Consider the following 24,674-nt stretch of genomic DNA (forward strand, 5'->3'; position numbering starts at 1 on the left):
TGTAGATTGTAATCTATTGTTCGTAACCTACTACTGCGATGTATTGTTATTATAATTATCAACGCATCGATCGTAGGGTGGTTCATAGAGTTAATAAACAACGTTGTCATCGTCTTTAGAAAACGCATGGACAATGCAAATTAACAATGTACTGTTCATTAATTAAAATCGGCGCCGCCTAAAAATCCTACCTAGGCTAGTAGGAGACGACACATTTTGGTGGTTAGCCCATGGTTAGCCTAATTTAGCCGGACGAGACGACATCGTGCGCTGAATTGACATCGGAGTGGAGTCTAGTTTCGGCGGCCTAGGCTTACGCTATTAAATTATTTAATCCTACCTTGGCTTAACGAATTATAAATACGCCGACATAAACAAAAAAATATATATGCAAAATCAATATATTCCATGTTAAGATTTAACATACATAGGTCTATTCAATTATTACGACATGTCACTGTGTAAAGAAAATGGCCCTAGGCTAGTATTCTGTAGCTACCCCAACCAGAATTAAATTTGAGTGAAAAAAAAAAACATGTGCTACTGTGGGTGGTGAGGGAGAACAGTTAATTTAGAGAGAGTATCACGTTTCATGTCATGTGACACAAAATCTAGGTAAACGTTGATCCCGTTTCCAGGCCTGCCATAATATGACCCCAAAAAAATCTAGGTCTGTGCGCGATCATCGACGTTATGATACTACATTTAGAATGTTAATGATCTTTTGTTGTCGGCATCGTTTCTGGATCGACTGGACGTTTTATTTTTAGAAGTTAGGCTAAGCCTATACTAGTTAATTGAGGTTCACCGTGTGGTGCCATCATGCCTCTACCGTGAGAAATTTCTATTTATTTATATATTCACCGTCGAGTCGTGTAGATAAAAAACACCACGAAGAAAACGATTATGATTAATGATATTTATTAATAATGCTTCCGAGTAATTTACAACTTGGTCCTTCGTCAGTAAAAATTGACTCATTAATTTTGCACACCTTGTTACCTCACAAAAAACATCGTAGGGTTGTCTATAAAATGCATTTTTTCCGACCCTATCAATTTACTAATGTCAAGATATTTAGAATAAAAAAATGTTAATGTTATAAATATATATATATAATATTATAAACCTATTTTTTTTTATTTGAGAAGAGTTTAATATGTTGGCTATTAAATTTGTAACTCACTAGGATGCAACACAAGAATGTAGGCACAACAAGTAATTTGACCAATGACAAGTGAATAAGCTCAGATGAGCTGTGCATTGCATCTTTGTGTGCATCCATGAGATACTTTGCTGGACCCAATGGTGTCCACTTCAGGATGTTCAACTAATATTTTTTATTTTATTTGCAGATGAAACAGAAAGAAAAAGAAGAAATTCAGATCAAGGTAATTGATTGAAATAAGTAGATAAGTTTTGCAAAATGTTGCACTTTTATGGACTCAATGATATTTAATTGTAATAAAGTATTTGCCTTTGTTAATGCTGTGCTGCCCTCAATGTCGATTATTTGGATCTCTAGGATGCAACACAAGAACGTAGGCATAACAATAGTAATTTGACCAATGACAAGTGAAGGATTGGATAAGCTCAGATGAGCTGTCGCTTGTTGTAGATTACTCGCATGGCCATTTCATCTTTGTGTCTCAAGTGATTATAGTTAAACATTGTATGCAGTGCTCCTCCCCTCTCTTAACAAACACTTAATTGATAATATCAGCTGAATCTGTCATAAGTAGGCACTTTTATAAGCAGATACTCAATGACTCAATGATAATTAACTAGTATTATAACATGGGTTCAAGGATGTACAGTGGCCAATCAGATGCGCTGAAATGAATCCCGTGGCGCTCTTTATTTTTTCACTATCATGCACTGAAGGGGAAAAAGTTCCCAGCAAAAAAGCATAACACCACTGCATGTAAATCATATGGCAGAGTATTACCGATCGTGCTAGGCATTGTACCATTTTCTAGGCTAGGCGGTAATTTGGTCAGCAAGCAAAGTGGTGATTGCTGCTCCCTAGGCCTAGATGGTGATTTGGTTGCCGAGCAGAGTGGTGATTGCCGTAATCGCGGTAATTTAAGTTGGTGATAATGATGATGATAATATACTCTCTCTAAATTTAGGATCATACAACGAAGACAAAGAATATAATGTGGATTATTATGATAAAAATAAAACTAGACTTTTTTCATTATTGATCTCAATTGCTGTTCAATTTGTATAATTGAATTTTTATATTTATTATTTATTTATTTATTTCCTTTATTGCATCAAGTAAACAGTGATGAAGTTGACATAAATATAATAATGGATAATGGATAATGAATTGTACATATTGTTGATATTCTATACTGATAATTAAATTTGATTTGATTTTGAATAGAAAACAATAATGATCACTGTCAAATGAATGTCCTGCAATTTTTTTTGCAGACAATTTCCGAGACCTAAAAGCTGGTCTCAGTGGGTGCTTTGATGGTGAAAGATACCATTGGATAAGGTTCCTACTATTTGATCAATTGGATGTCAGTGACATTACAAATCCACACTTCAATGGACATGACTTACTCAATTCACTTGAAGTCAAAGGTTTCATCTCACCAACCAATGTTAACTTGCTGTTAGAGATTACAAATACATCTGAAATCCAAAAGGCCAAAGATCTTGTATCAAAGTATATGAGAGACAATAACATTCAAAATAGTCATTCTGATGATCGATTCAAGTTGTCACCTTACAGAAAGCGACTGTTTAAGACCCTGAATCAAGTTGACCCAGATGCATTACATAATGTTACTGCTTACTATGACTTAACAAAATATAACTTATCCAATGTATGGGATGCAGTTCTCCGTCTGGAGATTGATGAACAGTTAGTAGATGATTTATACAAAATAAATCGGTTTGCTAAACGTCTTAGCACAACAGCAAGTTACATACTACTTGGTATGCATTTCTACTTTATATTGTATTAAGCTATTTGTAATATTATTGAATCTTTCATTTTAAACAGTTTAAGTAATTATCATATTTATGATGCTATAAATCTACTGAATTTATTACAGTGGAAAATATTGTGTTTTATCAATTTATATTTATTATTCATAATCTTAAAACAACAATTACAATTTCCACAATAATCATGATTGATACTGTTTTTCATTTGTATAGATCTCTCAGAGGATGATGATAACTTAGTCACAGACTTAGCCTAATGATGCAATAAACGTGGACATTCTATTCATACAAATGTTAGACGGCGTTTAAGTGTTGAAAACTGGTACCGGTACAATCTACCTGTTAACTCTTTTATCTGCCAATTGAGTAGTGATTTGGTTGCGATGTTAGCGTGTCATACCTCAATGTACAATAGTGTAGGTACCTTGGTATCCCAGAATTAAAACACACTAGTTATTGTCTATGGTGTTTTCTTTCCAAAAAAAATTGCTGTCCCCTTATAATAGGATTAAATCAACCATTTGGCACTCTCAAATGTGTCCCTGTCCCTTTAATAGGGTTACATCAACCATTTGGCACTCTCAAATGTGTCCCTGTCCCTTTAATAGGATTAAATCAACCATTTGGCACTCTCAAACGTGTCCCTGTTCCTTTAATAGGGGTGTCCCCTGATTAGGAGTTTGCTGTAGTGTTAAAACATATATTTCCCCTCGTTTTATGAGAAAGTGTCCCCTGAATGGGGGTGTCATAATGAAGGGGTTTACTTATTTTCTTTTATTTTATTTTATTCAATTTTCAGGCACAAAAATACATAACAACAAGACAGCGGTGCAGCACCCTGAGGATTGCCATGAGTGCAATGCACTATCGAGATGGCTCTCCATATACTGCACTTGAACATATAAGTAAACCATAAAAAAACAAAGATATACAAATTTTAAAACTGCGAGGCATCAAGTTGAACAATCATTAAAATTGAATCTAAAAAATATATATATATAACAATCATTAAAATTGAATCTAAAAAATATATATATATTGTGTCCCCTTAATAGGGGTGTCCTAAAGAAGGGATTTACTCCAGTAGTAAAGAGGAGAGGTGTGTCCCCTTAATAGGGGTGTGTCCCCTTAATAGGGGTGTCATAAATGAGGGATTTACTCCAGTAGTAAAGAGGAGAGGTGTGTCCCCTTAATGAATGTTACAAAAAAAACAAAATAACAATACTGGAATATTACAAAAAATAACAGTATTATACGATTTCAGTGTACTAAATGGTACATGAATGTTAGTAAGAAAAAAGAAAAAACAAAACAAAATTACAATACTGGAATATTACAAAAAATAACAGTAGGCCTACAAGCATGTGGGTATAGAACATTGCTAATGTTCCTGTTGCAGGCATTACATATTGCTATATTTAGAGATAAGACCATTTTAACCGGTTTTATATTTTGTTGTGCGTTTATATTAGAGTATCTAGGTTGAGATTACAAGAAAATTATTTTTAAATAAGAATTGATTTAAGTAAGAAGAATATGTGCTACCCCAGACCATAAACAAATAATGGATTAATAAATGAGTTGTAGATTATAATTAGGATGTCTTGAGGAACAAAATATCTCAACTTAAATATTATATGACTATTTATTTTCTTACATTTTGGACATAAACTATCAATAGTATATTTGCATGAAAAAAAATTATCAAACAAGCCTTTATCATTTATTACATTCTCTCCAATTAAGAGATACAATTTTGTTTAAAATGTTTCTTCTGTTTTGAAAAATAATCCAAAGGTCAAAGTCACATTCCACTCTTGATTCCCTCTTTTATAAAAAAAAAAATTATTTCCCCTCAAGGAATTCAGCCTTGCTTGTCAAATGAAACAACAACATTGATTTCAGGATTTTTGTAAAATAAAGTCTTTTACAAATTTCAGTTTTTTTACCGTTCCAAATTCTATTATTGATTTTATAAAAAGATTAAAAAGAAAATTAGACTGTTTAGTTTGCCTCAATGCTTAAATCTAATGAATTGTTTATACTGTTACATTTTTCTGTACAGTACTAAATACATTTTTAAATTTTGAACATGAATGAATTTTATTAAATGAAATGTTTTATATTTTGATTTGTTTTCACTTTTAATTCAATTTTGTAAATTAAAGCTCAATTCAGTGTGTTGCTATGTTTTCATATTTTTTAATAAATACTAACGAATGAAAAACATATTTGTTTATTTGTAAGGATAGTGTTTTTTGAAGGGGGAGATTTTAACATCGAAGAGATCATTATATCAAAATGTACGTGCTTAGCTATTGTTGAAAATTCATTGTAAATTAGAGGAATAATAATATATCTATTTCACCAATCCAGAGAGTAATAAAGTTCTTCGATATTATTACACAGCGATGATAAATGTTACGCAGACAAAAATGGTGATTGCGCCCTCTATATAAAAATAAAGTTTAATCACCTCAACAAACAAACCACTCACATGTTTAATATATCCTTGTCCTTGAAGAATGTCAAACACAAGAAGTAAGTTTTTGTTTGTTTCATTATTATCATACCATATCATATACGGAATTCTTTATACTGTATTGTTTTAATGGCAGGTCTTTCTTTTTTTAATTCTTTAGATCTTATATTCGTATCCTAGGCTAGGCCCCTAGGCCTAATACTCGAGTCTAGTCTATTGCTAGTAGTAGGCCTAGCTAGTAGGCTAGTAGTACTACTACTAGTTCTTTAGTAGTAGTAGTAGTAGTAGGCCTAACTAGGCGCAGCCTACTAGCTGGAGCAGCCCTACCTCTAGCCATGCTCTAGCTAACAAAGGCTTACTACTAGTCTAGGCTTTTAACCCTAGCTAGGCCTACTACTTCTATAGTCTTATATTAGGCGTAGGCAGGGAGGGAGTCTCCGCAACTTTTACTTGCTGTTACTAGAAATAGAATAGAACAGACATCAACTGCAAAATTGTGATTGATCCTCAGACGAACGTAAACACATGATGAGGATGTTTTAACGTTCATGCTCGACTCATTGAGGAGATCAGGGTTAACATTTTTTTTAAAACCTATACAAAAAAGTAGATTGACCAGCAGAGAGTCGACACTGCAACCCCTGCCTCTGGGGCTATACCCTCATCAATACACCAAGCCATCCAGCTCGTTGATCGAATCGGGTTTTACTTTGTATATGAATGGAGAAAAAATATATTATATGTAAGCTTTTTGACAAACCTATCAGAACTGAGTTGACGTCGTTTCTATACTTGTGTCACCACATAACAAACAGGCCTTCCTGGGGTTTCCCTGATCTCACAACAAGCATTCAAACACAGCGTTATGGTCTTTCATTTTCAGAAAACACAGTGTGGTGGTCTTTTGTTTTCAGAAAACACAGTGTGGTGGTCTTTTGTTTTCAGAAAACACAGTGTGGTGGTCTTTTGTTTTCAGAAAACACAGTGTGGTGGTCTTTTGTTTTCAGAAAACACAGTGTGGTGGTCTTTTGTTTTCAGAAAACACAGTGTGGTGGTCTTTTGTTTTCAGAAAACACAGTGTGGTGGTCTTTTGTTTTCAGAAAACACAGTGTAGTGGTCTTTTGTTTTCAGAAAACACAGTGTGGTGGTCTTTTGTTTTCAGAAAACACAGTGTGGTGGTCTTTTGTTTTCAGAAAACACAGTGTGGTGGTCTTTTGTTTTCAGAAAACACAGTGTGTGGTGGTCTTTTGTTTTCAGAAAACACAGTGTGTTGTGGTCTTTCATTTTTACAAAACACAGTGTGGTGGTCTTTTGTTTTCATGATACATCAAATAACTACAATGCATAGTTTGACGTAATGCGTAAAAAACTACTGAACTTTTCTATTTAATACTGAAATTTATTTTAACAATTTGAGAACTTGCAATGCACATAGAGTATGACAGTGGACCTATCTAATTTATAGGTCCATGGTATGATAAAGAAATTGGTACACTATTTAAAAAGTGTAATAAGGGATCATCTCACAGTGTGTTGATTGACTTGGTACTGTACACCATGCACTGTGGCTGCTGTGTACAATCTCACAGTGTGTTGATTGCCTTGATACTGTACACGATGCACTGTGGCTGCTGTGTACAATCTCACAGTGTGTTGATTGACTTGGTACTGTACACCATGCACTGTGGCTGCTGTGAGTACAGTACATGCCATATCTGAATTTCCTCAACTCAGAGGATGAATACATTATTTTATGATACAGTATTTGTCACAATTGTGTGCATTAACTGTTATTACATTATCAGATTTGTGATATGTGATAATGCATTATGTGTACTGACATTTACTCCATGGTACTGACAAGTATCTGTCATCTATTATCAGATATCAATTGTGTGGTAAAATTGTAAACTAGATGTTGTCTTATGATTACCTCATCCTTTGGAAGGAACATAAAGTTGTGAACAACATAAACACACATTTTACATGTCAAGTAGGATAATTGTAGGTGCTGTACTATGGCTACTGTAAATCTGAATTCAGTTTAAAGTTACACCGTCAAAAATACTTTTTCTTTTTTGTTTTTATTGACATTAATTTATTGTGCCTTAAAAGTTTAATTTGTTTAAAAGAATATTCTAATCTAGAGTATACTACAAAGGATTGTGTTGTTTTTTTGTGTTAGATTGTGCACATAAGGCATGTGCATTGTTACCTCACAAAAATAAAACTGATTTAATTAATTTTTTAATTTAATTTCATTATGCAATTATTTTATCTTAATTCGTCAGTAAAACATTTTTTCATGGCTTAGATCACTCTTCATACTAATGGAGATTTGGATGTTTTAGACTTAGAGCACTCTTCATACTAATGAAGATTTGGATGTATAAGTTTCATCCGATTAAGAAATGTAACATGCAATGACAGTTTTATAAAATAAAATAATTTATTATATAATATATGGTAAATTACACAGGAAAAAGTAATGTGATGATGTGTGTTTGCCTAGCCTTTGTTGAAGGTGCACTTTCACCTTGGCTGGAAAACCCCAGGGCAATTTTCAGTCATTGTTGTCTTTCAGGTTTAGACACGCAAGTGATTATTAATTTCCAGTAGACCATATCATAAAAACCCATCAAAAACTGCGTTTGTGAGTTGCTCTCTGTTATATAAAATCTTTTATTTTCTATTGAATAGGCTGACATGCAAGACTGATTGAGGAAGTCATGTGACACAGAGAACGCGGCAAAGAGGGTGTTGGCACTTTGCATAACAATAAACACCTAATACCTTGGTAGCGTCCATTGATGTAGAGCTGCACAATCCCATTGCTTACCAGAGGATTACCATGATTGTGTAATTTTAATTCATTAGTGTGAGTTATATCACTTGTTTTTATTTCATTATAGCAAATTTAAATTTTAGGTTAGTTTTTCTTTTTGTAATAATATGAAGGTAATAAAAAAGCTAGTCATATCAATAAACAATAATACAATAACAATATACGTTGGTTTAGTATATTGAATAAACAGAAACATGGTATTTTGGTTCATCTATTCATGGAGGAAATATTTCCTCCATGATCTATTAAGCGTAAGTACTGTATGTCATGTGGTGTGTTAAGTCTAACATTCTTAGCATCTCAAAGTTTAAAATGCTAAGAATGTTAGGCCCTTTTCACACTGATGGCGTTTTAGCATATGACAATTTATGAACAGTTAGGATTTTAGCATACAACGCTGTAGTGTATTAGTGGAAAATAAAAGAGAGTAACACATAAAACTAACATCATGAGAATGGGTCGGCATGTGATGGATGGAGTAACAATTCACAATACAAGGCAGAATAGACTGAACAAGGTATTTTAATACTGAAAGTTCAGTGTCATGTGAAATAGATTACATGTACTGTACATATCCATGTCTAAGTTCAGTTCCTTTTTTAGACAAATTATGTTTTAATATGGGAGTGGATATCAAAAAGAAATTTTTTAGTTTGCGTTACAATTACAGGTTTTATGCATACAGTATAAAACTGAGTCGCTCATGTTTTGTTTCAAAAAATCTTTTCACAGAATGATGATGTTTATATTCATTTTAATAATTGTAATTATCAACTAATTTTCAAAACACATTGGCCTACTGTAGACTTTACCATACAATATCTAGTTTCCAACCTTTGTTAATTGACCCAGAATTTAACAAATATCCCACACCACACCAATTCAATTCAGTCAACAATGTCATTGAACTGTTCTTGTACATTTACAGTGTATTGTATTGTATTGTATATTTTTACTTAGACTTGCCCCAATTTTCTAGTTATTGTCTTTTTATATTAGTCCACCAGTCAGCATTTTGACTTTTGTCAGGAAACTAGAGACTTGAAATTGATGTGCAGACCGCAAACATGACCTAAATTAACATGTAACTATTTATTTCAAATAAACGTTAGAGCTGTCTTGAATCGTAGAATAATTTTCATTTTTGTAGTTCTGTTGTGTTTGTATAATAATGAAAGTAAATAAAAATGTCAATATATTTATATTTTAGATGTGTATTATCAATGAAAGTTTGTTTAAATATTGGACATTTTTTTATATTTATTAGGATTTTTAGGTTCTTTTTTACTGGTCTTTCTTTATGCTTTTGGCGATCCTACCAGCCTTTGTAGAGAGGCAGAGAGTATACCTTTTTATTAAACTTGTCTTTTTATTGTTTTATTTTTTGTAATAAAAAAATGGCGAAATAAATGAAATGAAGGTAGATTGATGACGTCACTGTACCAACACTGATATTATAGCTGATGTTCATTCGCACCTGGGTGTTGGCAGTGAGGGATCGAATTTTTAAAATATAAACATCTAATAATATTTTAAGGAGCTGTTTCTACCCCCCCCCCCCCCTTCTTTATGTTTTATTGAACAAATGTTCAAACATAGATTGGAATTGTGTTTCCACGGATGTATGTATTTTTATTTAGGTTTAATTTTTAAATTTATAATTTATTGAAGCCATTAATGTTGTGCCCTTAAGGCAGGCCAAGTGGCAACCTAAAAAGATGTGGATAAACCAAAGAATTTCTAGGTATAATAAAAGAAATGAACAGATTGTAACAAACAGATCTCTAGACATTTAGAGCGACTTGTTTCTATTGGCAATCGCATTAATTATCTCTGCAAAATTTGTTATATGATGTTTTTAAAATGTGTTTGTTTTTGTCACCTAAACAGATTTGTTTTACAATTCTGTTTTAAAGTTTGTTGGTTAGACTTTTATAGATCTGCCTGTGATCTTACTGAGTAGGTAGTATATAATTCAGTTTGAAATGGAATTTTTTCATTATTTTAAACCTATTTTAAAATCTAGGGCATATGCAATTTTAATCATTTTATATGTATTATATTTTTAAAGTTTAATATTTTTTTGTATTTTATTATATTATTATTTATATTACGTCGTGAGGTAATTTCCCGATTGATCGTAATCAAAACGGTACTGGGTTTGGTCTACTAGCGTTCCTGCTCCCAACTCGTCATCCATTTATAGAAGCCTTGATGAAGTAAGCCTACCTGGTGGTGGCCATAGAACGGTCCCGAGATAAAAACGACTATACTTCGGCTTTAGTCATTAGAAGATCGAAATATTGTTAGAGATAGAGTATACGATGTTTGATTATGTGTGGATGTAGTGACTTGTTCTATTATTCAAATGATGTTCCGCATAAGGAGATGAAGATAGTAGTTGAGTGTAATGATTTTGTATATCAATTAATTATCCTAGACTGTATATTATGTGATAAATATTATTAATATTTATTGTTATGGTTATAATATTAATAAAAAGATATTTGTTAGTATAAATTTATTTTTTTATATGAAAATAGTAGAGTGGATAGAATATAATTAATTTAAAATTTAAAAATTTGCCTTAAAAACTGGTTTTGAACTGAATCAGTTGTCTTATCTTTGTATGTATGATTTGGTTTAAATTATGTTCGATAAAAATGCGTATGCGTACAGAATGAAATGTTCGCGTTACGATGTACCATGTAATGCTGTTTATATCGTATAATAGATAAAGGAGGAAAAAATAAAAGTTATGATGGTAGAAAAATAAAAAAGTAGTTTAGGATGTAGAAATAGGAAAAGTTTGTTAGTGCAAAAGTGTCGTGAGGTGGTTTCCCGAATCTGTTTAGGTGTAGTAGTAGCATATAATTCATTCTGAAATGCAATTTTTAAATTAATTTGTATCTCAAAATTTAGGGCCTATGCAATTTTAATCATTATATGTATCATATTTTTAAAGTTTAATATACACTAAATTTCTATTTTATTTCTTTTTTTGTTTTTCGGAAATTTATTTTAGTTCAACTTTAATGTTAATGTTTATCTTATATGGTTTTTCTCATAATTATAATGTATTTAAGAATTTTCTTTGTGGATAACCTCTACTTATTTGTGTCATTTATTTTTGTAATACTGAACATTGATTTACTTTGTAGCCTACTGTTTCTCTTGTTGTATGTTCTATATCTTTAAAAGTATGACAACTACTCTCAATCATTTTATTTGCAGACAACAACACAATGGCATATTCTAAAGTTCAACATTTCCAAGACCTAAAAAGTGATTTCAGTAGATGCTTTGAAGGCCATAAATACAGTTGGCTAAAATGCCTACTATTTGATCACTTGAGTGTTGCTGACATTACAAATCAAGATTTCAATGGACATAACTTACTCAATGAACTTGAAGACAAAGGTTTCATCTCACCAACTAATGTTAACTTGCTGTTAGAGATTACAGAGCTATCACATCTCATTCGCGCTAAAGAACTTGTAACACGATATATTATGAGTCACAACAGTGTTCAGGACAGGCCTGAAACAAAGTTGTCATCTTACAGAAAGAAATTGTTTAAAGCCCTCAGAGAAGTTAACCAAGAAGATTTGCGTACAGTTCTTGCTTTCTACGATTTGAAAAGAAATAACTTCTCCAATTTTTGGGATGCAGTTTTACATCTGGAGATAAATGGAATATTAGAAGATGATCCAGGGAAAATAGAAAGGTTTGCAAAACGTCTAAACAGGAAAGCAGAAAGCAGACTACTTGATACAGGTATGTTATAGGACTATCCTGAAGTTTATTAATGTTATGTCCATTTTAATAAAAAAGTTATGTAACAGTAATTTAATTTTAATAAATAATAATTTTATTTAAGAAGTTGAGAATATATTAACTGAATTTTTATAGGCAACAGTAAGAAGGACAAGTATCGGACTACGTCTTCAAGTCAGCAACATTTTCATCGGAAATGTCTTGAATATGTGACCTTACTATTCTACTCATAGACTGGAATCGTCATGGTCAATAAAAACAATAACATCGTTGTATTGTCACGATATTATTGCTCTTACTGACCATGACGTCATTTGATTGGACGTGTGAAAATGCTATTTTCATCAAAGGCAGCATATATGGTTATCCTATAGTTCTAGTATTAAAACTTTTTAGATTTCCTTTGTTTTATGTATGAAAAATGCATATTTATCTAATTATCGTCGATCGTTATCATCCTAGTGTAAATGGGCCTTTATTTCAAGTTTAATTGTAGAAGATTTTTTTGTTATCATTGTCAGTGCTGTCATAGTTTTGCACAATATATATTTTAAATCAAACTCATTTTGATTGGAATCAGTGAAAATCATTTTCAAAATAATGACCATTAATTTTATTTGCAGGTTCTAAAACTTACAACAATTTCCAAATTCTAAAAGCTAATCTTGGTAAATGCTTTGTCGGTGAAAGATACCATTGGCTAAGGTTCCTACTATTTGATATTTTGGATGTCGGTAAAATTACAAATCAAGATTTTAATGCAAATAACTTGCTCAATAAACTTGAAGACAAACTTTTAATCTTGCCAACTAATGTTAACTTGCTGTTAGAGTCAGCGTGAGCTGATTTGGGCCATCAAAAAGACAAAATGGCAAACAAAAACAAAGAATTATAAACCTTAAAAATAAAGATATGGACAAGATGATATCAAGATATAATGACATGGTGTTAATGAGAATGATACTCTAACATTAATAATCATAATATTTCAACAAAAGTATATAATGTTGATTATTAAGACAAAAATAAAGAAAGTGGATAGTTTTGTTGTACTGTAGTTGTTTTCTAAAGCTCTTAAACAATTCATGATTTCAACAATGAAAACTATGCTAATTATATAAGAGGTTCCCACTTCTGTGTTTGGCCATTGGCTCATGGTTTCCTCAAGTGCTGTATGCCAACTTTTTTGAAAAATTAAAACTTGTTTTTATGCATATATTTTTATATTGGAAACCTTCTTTTCTTTATCGTATAGATTGGATTCGAACCTTGGTCTCACGATCAGTAGTCCAACGTCCAACACCCTGTGCCACACGCCCTTACAAAAAGAGGCTTACTAAACAAACATACAAGAAATGTGTGCTTAAAATTAAATTTAATTAAAACTAAATTAAAGCATTTTTCAGACCATTTTAAGTATTTGTTTTTCATGAATTATCAATATGCGTAATGTCAATTTTAACTTTTTACTTTGAAACTCTTTCGTTGCTCTTGTTAATTTTGAAAAGTGTACTAACATAACTGATAAAAGTTTCTTTGTATGTACATGTATAGATAATGGAATGGTTTATTTTCTACTTGTTAAATATTAAACAGCACTCAATATTTATGAATGAAACAGTATTCTCATGGACCTATATCATAGTATACTTGCTAAATATTACCACTTTTTTTCTCCATTTTTTTAATTATTGAATTGGTCTTAATTGCTTAGTGTTGCTCTCATTTTTTATCCTGTTTTTTGTTAATATTTAACATACTACAATGTTAATATTACAGTATTCATTACAATAGAATTTTAATTAATACTTTTTTCTTAACTTTTTTTTTATAAATACATTTTTAACTTTCCGATAAACCAGCCGAAACGTATCAAGTAAGTACTTGACAATTGGTTTACCGAAAAGTTAACAATTTATTTAAAAAATATAAATTTGAAACCAGATGAAATTTTTCAAGAAAATGCTTTTTTCTTGTTGTATGGAGTATTTTTTTTAAACTCATATAGTGTAATTTATTTAGGGAACTCACAAACTTGTTAATAATAATAATGGTTATTCAATTTCAGATATTCCAACTGCTACTGCTTCTCGTGAATTAGATTTTCAGGATGCCTACAATGAAGCTTTGAAAGGAGGCTCTGTCAAAGTCAATCTTGGAATGCTTAAGGTTATTGGACAGGAAGGAGTGGGTAAAACTTGCCTCATCAATGCCTGTCTTGGAAAAGAGTAAGTAGTAGTAGTAAGACAGTGAAATTGACATTACAAAATAATTGAGTCAACTAAGAATTACAAACCAGCCAACTTTTATTGATTTGTTTTTGATATACTACTACTTTTCTAAATATTGCAATAACAATAGTTAGAATAAAATCTTTTATAAATATATAAATCGGTTACTACAATAATCATAACACCATACAATTTTCTGTAGATTATAGAATTTAATTTTAATCTTGTATTCTAAAAAAAAAAGATCATACATATTGTTTAATAACTTGACTTCCTAAATGTATAATTAATGAATATATTAAAATGGTTTTGAATTAAAAGGAAAAAAATTGCATTTTTTACGGTACTTAAAATGACTGAAGTTCATAGTGGGTTTCAAATTATTGTATTTTTGCCAGATTTGAGGAAAAGCATGTAGTTACAGATGGAATAGCGGTGATAAGAACAGCAAGCACAACATGGAATGAGGCTAAAGCTGATAGTGGTACACATGAATACAAATTAGCATATTACTTTTCCCATCATCATTGGCTATGTAACAATATTATCAATAATTATTATCATAGACACAAACAGTCCCACAATGAAATGGAGATGTAGAATGGAATTCAATAAATGTATACAACCGTAGTATGGTGTCAACGGTCTTATTTTCACATACATTATGCTAATACAATTGTTACTCTATGATCTCTTAACACGCAAGCAATGTTACAGTGTTTGATGATGTACTGTAATTGTAATTTTACATTAATTAATCAATAAGTTTGACAGTTGTCCAAAGTATAGTTACGTATTAATGTATCTGCTAAAATAATATGTACACACTTTTTTTTTCTCTACAGGTAATCCTTCAAATCAGTATACAAAAATGGTCACTGACAAACTGAGAGCAAAGAAAACTGTAAGCGTATGTCAGTAATAGTGTAATAAAAAAAAAATAAAATAAAGTAGTACCTACAGGACATTTCTACTATTGCAAACCAGTCACTAATTTAATGTTTTAAATTTCTAATTATTGTTTTAAGAGTAAACATTACTTTTTTATTTCTATTAACGGTGTAGACAATATTCAAGTTTTAATGAATAACATTTATTGTTTTTTTGTTTATTTTTTGTTTGTATGTGTCAGGTTAACATGAAACCATCTACAGATGATGATGATGGTATTGTTAACTACAATATTGATGACAACAATGATGATTACAAAAATGATGGTATGTAACTTTCCCGTAAATTCTTATCTATTACATTTTGTAGTAAAAACACTAATAAATAAGTCTTATATTATGAGTTTGCAATTTTTCAAAATTATTTGAAATAATTAAGATAATAATATAAGATTTTCTAATTTAAAGTAACTAAATAACTATAACATTATTAAAATTATGTGCTCAGATTTGGAGGCAACCTATCTGTGTAACAATTATGGTGACATAATTTTCTACTATGATAATGACAACTATAATTAACTATAACTTATCTGTGTATTAATTATGATTGACAGTCATACATTTCTAGACAGTGAAAACTAAAGTTATAATGATGACATTAAAAATGAAAAACAAGGATGAAAATAATAATGATAATAATGACGTGTTAGATATTAATAATGGTGAAGCCTGCATCTATGTGGTAGTAGGTGGTGACTTTAGCAATGATGATGATGATAATGAAAATTACAACAAAGAGGACAACTAAAACAATACTCATAATATATATATTAATACTGGGACTTAAATTTGTCATTAAAAATGAAATCATTTATCATATTTTTATATTACATTCTTGTTACATATGTTTTGATAACCAAAAAAGCTTGTTTCCACTACAGGTACTGATACAGCTACTAAAGCTGTTTCATTTGATACAGAACAGCAGTTTGATAAAGATGTAATCAAGAAAGTTGAGAAAAATAAAGAGGAGACTTTAGAAGAAACATTCAACATCTGGGATCATGGGGGACAAATGATATACCATGGTATACATCGCGTAAGTTACAAAATATGTTATTGCCTTGTAAGTTGATATTTTATTGTTTAAATACTTTCTACACATTTCTTTAATAAACTCCACGTCAGCCAGTTAAAAAGATAACATAATTGGTTTCATTCTAAGAGTGCTATATCAAATTTGTAATGTAATAATAACATAATTGTATGGCCAAGGTATAGTTTGCATTTTCCCCATTCAGTAATTGTAATCCAATAGTAGTACTTGTTCATAGGCCTTTAAGAATATTAATCGAATATTTTAATAACAAGCACATTATTTTTTCCAGATCTTCGTAACATCAGAAGCACTTTACATCGTAGTGTTTGATCTCAGTGTGGACCTCGAAGATCGTGCTATTGTCATTGATTCTAATGGCGTAAGTATTGTAAGACTAATTAAGGTATTGTACTTGTTGTGCTGGAACAAGTCTTCTTGAAAAAAAAGCATTTAATTTTAATTTTGTTTTGATTTTGTTTTTTTTTGTTTTTGTTTTTTTTTCAGAAAAAGCATCAACATCATTGGACCAATCTCCAGTTCATATTATCTTACATCCTGTCAGTTTATTCTCATAGTCGTATTGTGAAAGAAGATGCAAAGAATGAAGTTAACAAACCAACTATCCTTATTGTGGGTACACATAAGGGGAAGCTTGGTGAGACTGAAAAAGAACAAAATGCTGAGGTAATACTACATCTATTTCTAGCCACAATCAAGGTATTACTGCTCCATTAATTTAAAGAAACTGAACTAGAATACTTTATTAAACAACTTTATCAGGCATATAATATAAACAGTTTTTAAATGATAAAAATATTATTTTAAATATATGACAGTATTTGACTAATGTGCTCATTACATAATATGTATTTTCTACATTTTTATAAACTGTTTACAACTAGGCAAATATAATTTTTGAGAAGGTTCAAGACGTTCTTAGAGGAAAACTGTATGAAGAACATATATATCAATATTTTGCCATTGAAAACAGCCGAGAAACAACAGATAAAAGCTTTAGTGATCTCAAAGAGGTTATTGAGGAGCTTATGAAAGCTTTAGAAAAAGATATTCCTTTAAAGTGGATGCGTTTTCGATGTGATCTTCATGACCTCAGAAGGAAAAAACATTTTTCTTTGTGTCCTTTAGAAGAGGTAAACTTTATTTTGTAACCACATTAATAATCTTACTTTAAACATTAGAACTTAATTAATACTTTCATTAACCATGTTCTGCCACAGTGTATTAATCAGAGGAACTCCACACCCAAATGTATAGAATACTCGGATTTCAAAATCTGAGTTTACTAGTTTCATTCTGACCACTGAAATGGACTGATCCATTATTAATCGGAGGGATTATAAAAATACTTTATATACCTTTTTATAAATTGTTCATTGCACTATTACTATTAATGTTATAAGTTAGGATTTGCAGAATTTTATTATTTATTATTTTTATCTGATCATAAAGTAATAATATTTCAAATAACCTATCCTCTGATTAATAATGGATGGTCCATTTTAGTAATCTGAATTTTCTGAATGAAACTAGAAAACTCAGATGTTGAAATTAGAGTTTTCTATACATTCGTCTCAAAAGCACAACAATAAAATAGACATGAAAAACAAACATTGCCACATGGTAAGCTGTAATATTACTGTTTCATATTGATAAATGGTATATAGTACTGATTAGATTTCTGTAAAGACAGTCTAATTTGAATGGATATAGAAACAATTTAGGAATGGAGACTTGCATGAGAAAACAGTTTAACTGTAGTGCATGCTTCTTCTATTATTATCTACACTGAAATACCAAAAAGTGTTGTCCATGTAACATTTCATGCTAAAAATACAAAATTAATGTTGGTAATAAATGTATCTCTACCATGTTATAAAAACTGAATATGATTTCTTATTTAATTATGTTTTAAAAATCTAATATTATAACCATTATTTTTAGCTCAAAATGCTGGCAACTAAGAATGGTATTGAAAAAGAACAATCGGTACTGCTTAACTTCCTGTATGATCTTGGTGAAATTGTTTACATGCCTGACAACAAATTATTAAGAGATAAAGCGGTGTTAGATCCAATGCAGCTGGTTGAAATTGTGACTGCTTTTGTAACGGTCATTCCACCAAAATGTTCAGTAAGTACAGTAGGCCTATGTAATGTTTTAAATTGTAAATATGTGTTTGTGCTGTCACCCTATGTAGTTTCTTGTTTTTGATCATAGAGGTACTTCTTTTTTTTGGTTTAGAAGCCCATATTTAAGAAGGCTTTTGCTAAACTTGACAAGGGCATACTGGAAGAAAAGTTGTTGCGAAAATTATGGAAAGAGCGTAAAGTTGACGAAGGAAAGAATTTTGAGTTCCTTGTGGCACTGATGATTCAATTAGGTTTCATTTGTGAGAGGAAGACAACCAGCAGCCAAGACATGAAGAGTAAATCTAAGGTAGGTTTTATTCAGTTATCTTTTCTAATATGTTTTATTTTGTATGCAAGATTATGTAAAAATTCTTTTGGGATGATACATAATTGGTGAAATTTTACATAAAATTTCAAAATATTTGTAGGGTTATGACATATTTTGTTTAAACTTTCTGCTGAAGATGTTTTTAACATGTACAGGAAATGATCTTCGTTTTCTTATTAAATGAAATTTAAATGGCATTTTACAAATCAACAATTCCAGGAATCTGTTGGAAAGCGATCATTCTTTGTGCCACTACGCCTTGCTTTCAAGACATCAACTGAAGTGAAACCATTGCCTGATGAATTTCCAGCTATCAGTATCTATTACGACTTTAAGGGATATCTGCCAGATGTATTGTTTCCATATATGATTATTGATTTCCTCAACAAATTTCAAAAGAAAGGCGATGACCCAATACTCTTGTATAATCATGCTAAACTTTACTTCGACCAAGATCATCATGTGACCTTATCTCTTGTCAAATTTGTGACTACGGACGAGGAGGATGAAAGAAAGTTCTTGTTAAAGGTACTGTATCATATAATTTCTTGTGAATTTAATCTAAAAATAAACTTAAATTCAGATATCAAAACATTAATTTTCTTCTTTTTTCAGGTGACTATTAAAAGAACAAATGTTCCTAATGAAGCAAGTAATGAAGAACCCTTTTCTGAAGCATGTAAAGAAGTATGTTATTTCATATATCAGTTTTTAAAACTATATGATTTTTTATGGAAATTTTTGTTGATTTGGTTTTTTTTTTGTAATTATGACATAGTTTAAAATAACTTAAATATTTAAAATCATGTTTGTGTAGTTTACTTGATGTGTAATATAATTTGTAATTTTTATTGATATACATTTTTAATTGAATATGAAATTGATTATTGACAATTGATTTATAAAAACATTACATCTTTAACAAATTAATGATATAATCTTAATATTATATAAATTTAAAATACAAACAACTTAAAGTACAGTTATCAAAACTAGTTTATAAGTGATTTTCACTGAAATGTAGATGCAAATCAATAGCATGCCTACACACTCTGAATTTTTATTATTTTTAATTTTTATATGGTCATGAATCTTGACCTCAATGCCTGCAATTAAAACTTTATAAACAATAATGAGGTTTATTGTTAATGGTGACAGATCTTATGGTAAAGATTTTGTTACATTTGTGACAAACTATGTAAAATGTGGATAGTAGTGATAATTCACCTTAACTTTAAGATTTATTTTAATTATTATTGTTTTACTTTTTCCTTTTTTATTGTAAATGTTTAGTAAACATTTTAAAAACGTGTGCTACATTGTTTATGTGTTTATTGCATGTTTTTGAAAATTAACCTTCAATTTATATTTGTAGGTTTTGTTAACGATCCAGAAGTCATTTGAACCTTCTAAAGATGGTGGTAGAAGAGGGATTCAGTTTGAGAGATGCATACTTTGTGATGTATGTAGTGATACATCAGAAAAGAAGCACATTCAAAATCTTGGTGATTTCCAGGACGAGAAGTTGCCATGCACCAAAACTGGAAAGTATTTGAGGATGGATGTTGCACGTTACAAGCGGCTATTTGGAGGTAAAAGTAATAAGAGAGACAGCAAGTTTGATTTTATTTTATTATTATTTGACTAATAAACAATAAGTCAAAGATACGGACTGTTAATCTGTAATTATATGAGTCAGCAGAAAAATAAGTATAAATAATTAAATGTATGTAAAGAATTAACAGATAAAAAAAAAAACCAGAAAAACCTAAATATTAAATAAATAAAATTAAGTCAGTAGAAAATGTAAGATCTGTGAGACACCATCTAAATCAGCAACAGTAGCTATTTGATATATTGACCCTTTCACTGCGTGTACCAGGTAGACCTATAAACAAATGTTGTTGAACTTAGACTGTGTATACCCGTCGTTACCATGTATATAGGAAAAACAATTATTTAATCGTATTTGCCTATAATATGTAGCACCCTCTGTAGTTTTCGATAATTTTGAAGATATTTGCAATTCATTAAAACTATTTACAAGATGCGTCCTCTATATTTGTTAATATCGTCTTGAAATTTGTTGTAACTTGCACCCTCTATCACATGTTTAGTCATTTCGACCTTGGAAAGTTGTATTTTAGCTAATAGGGCAATATCATGTTTATCGTAACATGCACAAAAATTTCCGAATAATCATTATTTATGATTTGTTTTGGAAAATGTTTTTTTTCTACGATTTTGACCCAAAGCTAAAAAAACCAAAACAAAATCATTGATGTAGACACATCTGGAAGAAATGATACAGAAATTGTTAAAAGGTTAAATTTTTCTATTTTTCTTGAGTCTTGAGTTAACAAAGTTGAATCAGATTTTTAAAAGTAAAGTTGTATTTCTATTGAATAAGAAAAGAGTTTTCTTTTTTATTTCAGAATCAAATCACTGGCAGAAAGTTGCAGCTGTGGCAGCAGTTTTAGTTGCAGTTTTTGCAATCTTGATAGGTTGTGATATACTACCAGCAGGAATTGCCATTATTATTGGTGTTGTTTTAAATCTGGCTGCAGCCTGGTATACTCACAATATTTTAAAGATGGATATCTCATGTTATTACACAAGGCTGTTTGGTGGTAAGAGTAATTAACATAGACATCAAGTTTAAAGTCCTATTCCCTACTTTACAAAACTAAGCCTAGCTAGGCTAGGCCTAAAGACTGTCCATGAGAGGATATTCACCGCGAGCTACTTAGGTAGTGCATTGTTTCTCTCTCTTTATCATAATTTACCATAAAATGTACACTACACATCTTTCTAATATAAAATGTATTATTTTTACAAAACGTCAACAATTGTAGGGAATGGGTCTTTAATTTCATTTAACTTGTTTATTTTACAAACCAGCATAAAAGTGAACTGAACAATGATTATCTTCATGAAATTAATTTCCTGTAATTTTATTTGCAGATTCTAAACCTTGTAACCATTTTCGAGATCTAAAAGCTGATGTTTGTAGATGCTTTGATGGTGAAAGATACCTATGGATAAGGTTCCTACTATTTGATGACTTAAATGTTGGTGTTCTTACGAATCCACATTTTATTGTGAATGACTTATTCAATGAACTTGAAGACAAAGGTTTAATCTCACCACTGGATGTTAGCTTGTTGTTAGAGATTACAAATTTATCAGAAATCAAGAGAGCTGAAGATCTTGTAATCCAGTATATGAAAGACAACAAGTTGTGTACTGAAGCTAAAACCAAGTTGTCAACATATCGAAAGCGACTGTTTAAGACTTTGAAACAAGTTGATCCAGAAGCATTCAATAATGTTATTTCAAACTATAGATTGAGGGTATATAACTTTGTGAATGTTTGGGAGGCAGTAATGCGGCTTGAGATTGTAGGAGAATTATCAGATGATCAAGACAAAATAAAAAGTTTTGCTCGTCATCTAGGCCAAAAAGCAAGAAACATACTACTTGGTAATGATATGTATTTAATCTTCTTACAGAACTGTTATGGAATCATTAATTTTTTAACCAGTTAACATATGAAATCTAGTTCAATTTTAATCATTCAAATTAGTAATGTTATTAACTAATTATTTGTAGGCGATAGTGAGAAGAAAAAAGAAAGAAAGAAAGAAGAGACGGCATCATCAAGTACCAATGTAAACAAAGTGAAGGTAAATTATTCATAAATATTATGCAAGATTGGGAGAAAAACATAAAAAAGGAAGATTCCATGATTATAGTATGATTATTGACAAGATGATAATGACATAGACAGGCCTCAAATTTTACCGCGGCCAGTGCCGTCGGTGCCCTCCCAGTTGGCCTCAATGCCCTCGAAAATGAACAGTACCCACGGCCACTACTGGCCTGCCCTTTTTTTTGCTTTGGCCATGAGTGCCCTTCCCATTTTCCTTCGTGCGTGTTTACCTACTCAACGGTGAATATAAATAAAAATTTCCCACGATGTAAACTAGAGACACGATCCAACACAATGAACTAGGCCAACTAATAAAAATAATATAGCGAACGTCCAGTCGATCCAGAAACGATGCCGACAAAAAAGATCGTAAACAATTCATTCTTAATATAGTATCAGAACGTTCAGTCGGTCGCTCAAAAAGACTGCTGACAGAAGACCGTAATTAATACAGACCTAGTTTTTTGGTCACATGGCATGAAACGCGATACTCTTTACCGCAACCTCTCACATGTTGTTTTTAAAATGATAAAGAGGGGTGGCTGCAATCTTGTAATTAAGATCGTGTACCTGGATTTTGTGTCACATGATATGAAACGTAATACTCTCTCAGCTCTACTCTGTTAAATTCCCACAACACAACTCACTCACATGTGTTTCATGAATTATACTGTGATCATATTCAAATAATGATTATGATTTCAACAATAAGTATGATGCTAATCTACTGAATTTATTACAGTGGAAAATATTGTGTTGTTTTATGAATTTATATCATTATTCATAATTTTTAAAAATCATTTCAATTTCTACAATAATCATGATAGCTGTTATACTAAATTTATTTATACTGTTTTTCATCCGTATAGATCTCTCAGAAGATGATGAAGACTTAAGTCACAGACTTAGCCCAATGATGCAATAAACATGGACATTCTATTCATACAAATGTTAGACGGCGTTAAAGTGTTGAAAACTGGTACCAGTACAATCTACCTGTGAACTGTTTTATCTGCCAATTGAGTAATGATTTGGTTGCGATGTTAGCGTGTCATACCTCAATGTACAATAGTGTAGGTACCTTGGTATCCCAGAATTAAAACACACTAGTTATTGTCTGTGGTGTTTTCTTTCCAAAAAGAAATTGCTGTCCCCTTATAATAGGATTAAATCAACCATTTGGCACTCTCAAATGTGTCCCTGTCCCTTTAATAGGGTTACATCAACCATTTGGCACTCTCAAATGTGTCCCTGTCCCTTTAATAGGGTTACATCAACCATTTGGCACTCTCAAATGTGTCCCTGTCCCTTTAATAGGATTAAATCAACCATTTGGCACTCTCAAACGTGTCCCTGTTCCTTTAATAGGGTTGCCCCCTGATTAGGAGTTTGCTGTAGTGTTAAAACATATATTTCCCCTCGTTTTATGAGAAAGTGTCCCCTGAATGGGGGGTGTCATAAAGAAGGGGTTTACTCCAGTAGTAAAGAGGAGGGATGGGTCCCCTTAATAGGGGTGTCTTAAAGAAGGGGTTTACTCCAGTAGTAAAGAGGAGGGGTGTGTCCCCTGAATAGGGGTGTGTCCCCTTAATAGGGGTGTCCTAAAGAAGGGATTTACTCCAGTAGTAAAGAGGAGAGGTGTGTCCCCTTAATAGGGGTGTGTCCCCTGAATAGGGGTGTCCTAAAGAAGGGGTTTACTCCAGTAGTAAAGAGGAGAGGTGTGTCCCCTTAATAGGGGGGTGTCCCCTTAATAGGGGTGTCCTAAATAAGGGATTTACTCCAGTAGTTAAGAGGAGAGGTGTGTCCCCTTAATAGGGGTGTGTCCCCTTAATAGGGGTGTCCTAAAGAAGGGATTTACTCCAGTAGTAAAGAGGAGAGGTGTGTCCCCTTAATAGGGGTGTGTCCCCTTAATAGGGGTGTCATAAATAAGGGATTTACTCCAGTAGTAAAGAGGAGAGGTGTGTCCCCTTAATGAATGTTAGTAACAAAAGAAAGACAGCAAAACAAAATAACAATACTGGAATATTACAAAAAATAACAGTAGGCCTACAAAGATTTATTATACGATTTCAGTGTACTAAATGGTACATGAATGTTAGTAAGAAAAAAGAAAAAACAAAACAAAATAACAATACTGGAATATTACAAAAAATAACTGTAGGCCTACAAAGATTTATTATACGATTTCAGTGT

At 31.4% G+C, this 24,674-nt stretch overlaps 2 protein-coding genes across 2 annotated transcripts in view; both read left to right on the top strand.

Annotated features, from left to right (window-relative positions):
* Positions 1-3,271, top strand: part of LOC144838081 (uncharacterized) — a 64,653-nt gene extending 61,382 nt beyond the window's left edge. The window contains exon 27 of the mRNA XM_078693440.1: positions 3,181-3,271. The gene's annotated coding sequence lies outside the window, so the exon portion shown is untranslated. The remainder of the gene's footprint in view (positions 1-3,180) is intronic.
* Positions 3,272-11,539: 8,268 nt separating this feature from the next.
* On the top strand, positions 11,540-23,948 carry LOC144836986 (uncharacterized). The gene is made up of 18 exons (XM_078691952.1): positions 11,540-12,071; positions 14,140-14,299; positions 14,701-14,786; positions 15,148-15,206; positions 15,435-15,519; positions 16,137-16,294; positions 16,584-16,673; positions 16,799-16,978; positions 17,197-17,445; positions 18,257-18,445; positions 18,557-18,751; positions 18,992-19,300; positions 19,388-19,459; positions 20,148-20,364; positions 21,208-21,402; positions 21,737-22,255; positions 22,385-22,458; positions 23,354-23,948. Exons 1-18 carry the CDS (start codon positions 11,540-11,542, stop codon positions 23,378-23,380), a joined length of 3,396 nt encoding a protein of 1,131 aa, XP_078548078.1. The 3' UTR covers positions 23,381-23,948.
* The last annotated feature ends 726 nt before the right edge of the window (positions 23,949-24,674 follow it).

The sequence above is a fragment of the Antedon bifida genome, chromosome 3 (genome assembly GCF_963402885.1).
Source record: "Antedon bifida chromosome 3, ecAntBifi1.1, whole genome shotgun sequence".
Lineage (NCBI taxonomy): Eukaryota > Metazoa > Echinodermata > Crinoidea > Comatulida > Antedonidae > Antedon > Antedon bifida.

Bases quoted from the DNA above. Each gene is read 5' to 3' on its own strand.
- LOC144836986 (XM_078691952.1), top strand. From the start codon at position 11,540: ATGGCATATTCTAAAGTTCAACATTTCCAAGACCTAAAAAGTGATTTC. The intron at 12,072-14,139 runs GTATGTTATAGG...ATTCAATTTCAG, and splicing joins AAGCAGACTACTTGATACAG to ATATTCCAACTGCTACTGCT. The intron at 22,256-22,384 runs GTAATGATATGT...AATTATTTGTAG, and splicing joins AGCAAGAAACATACTACTTG to GCGATAGTGAGAAGAAAAAA.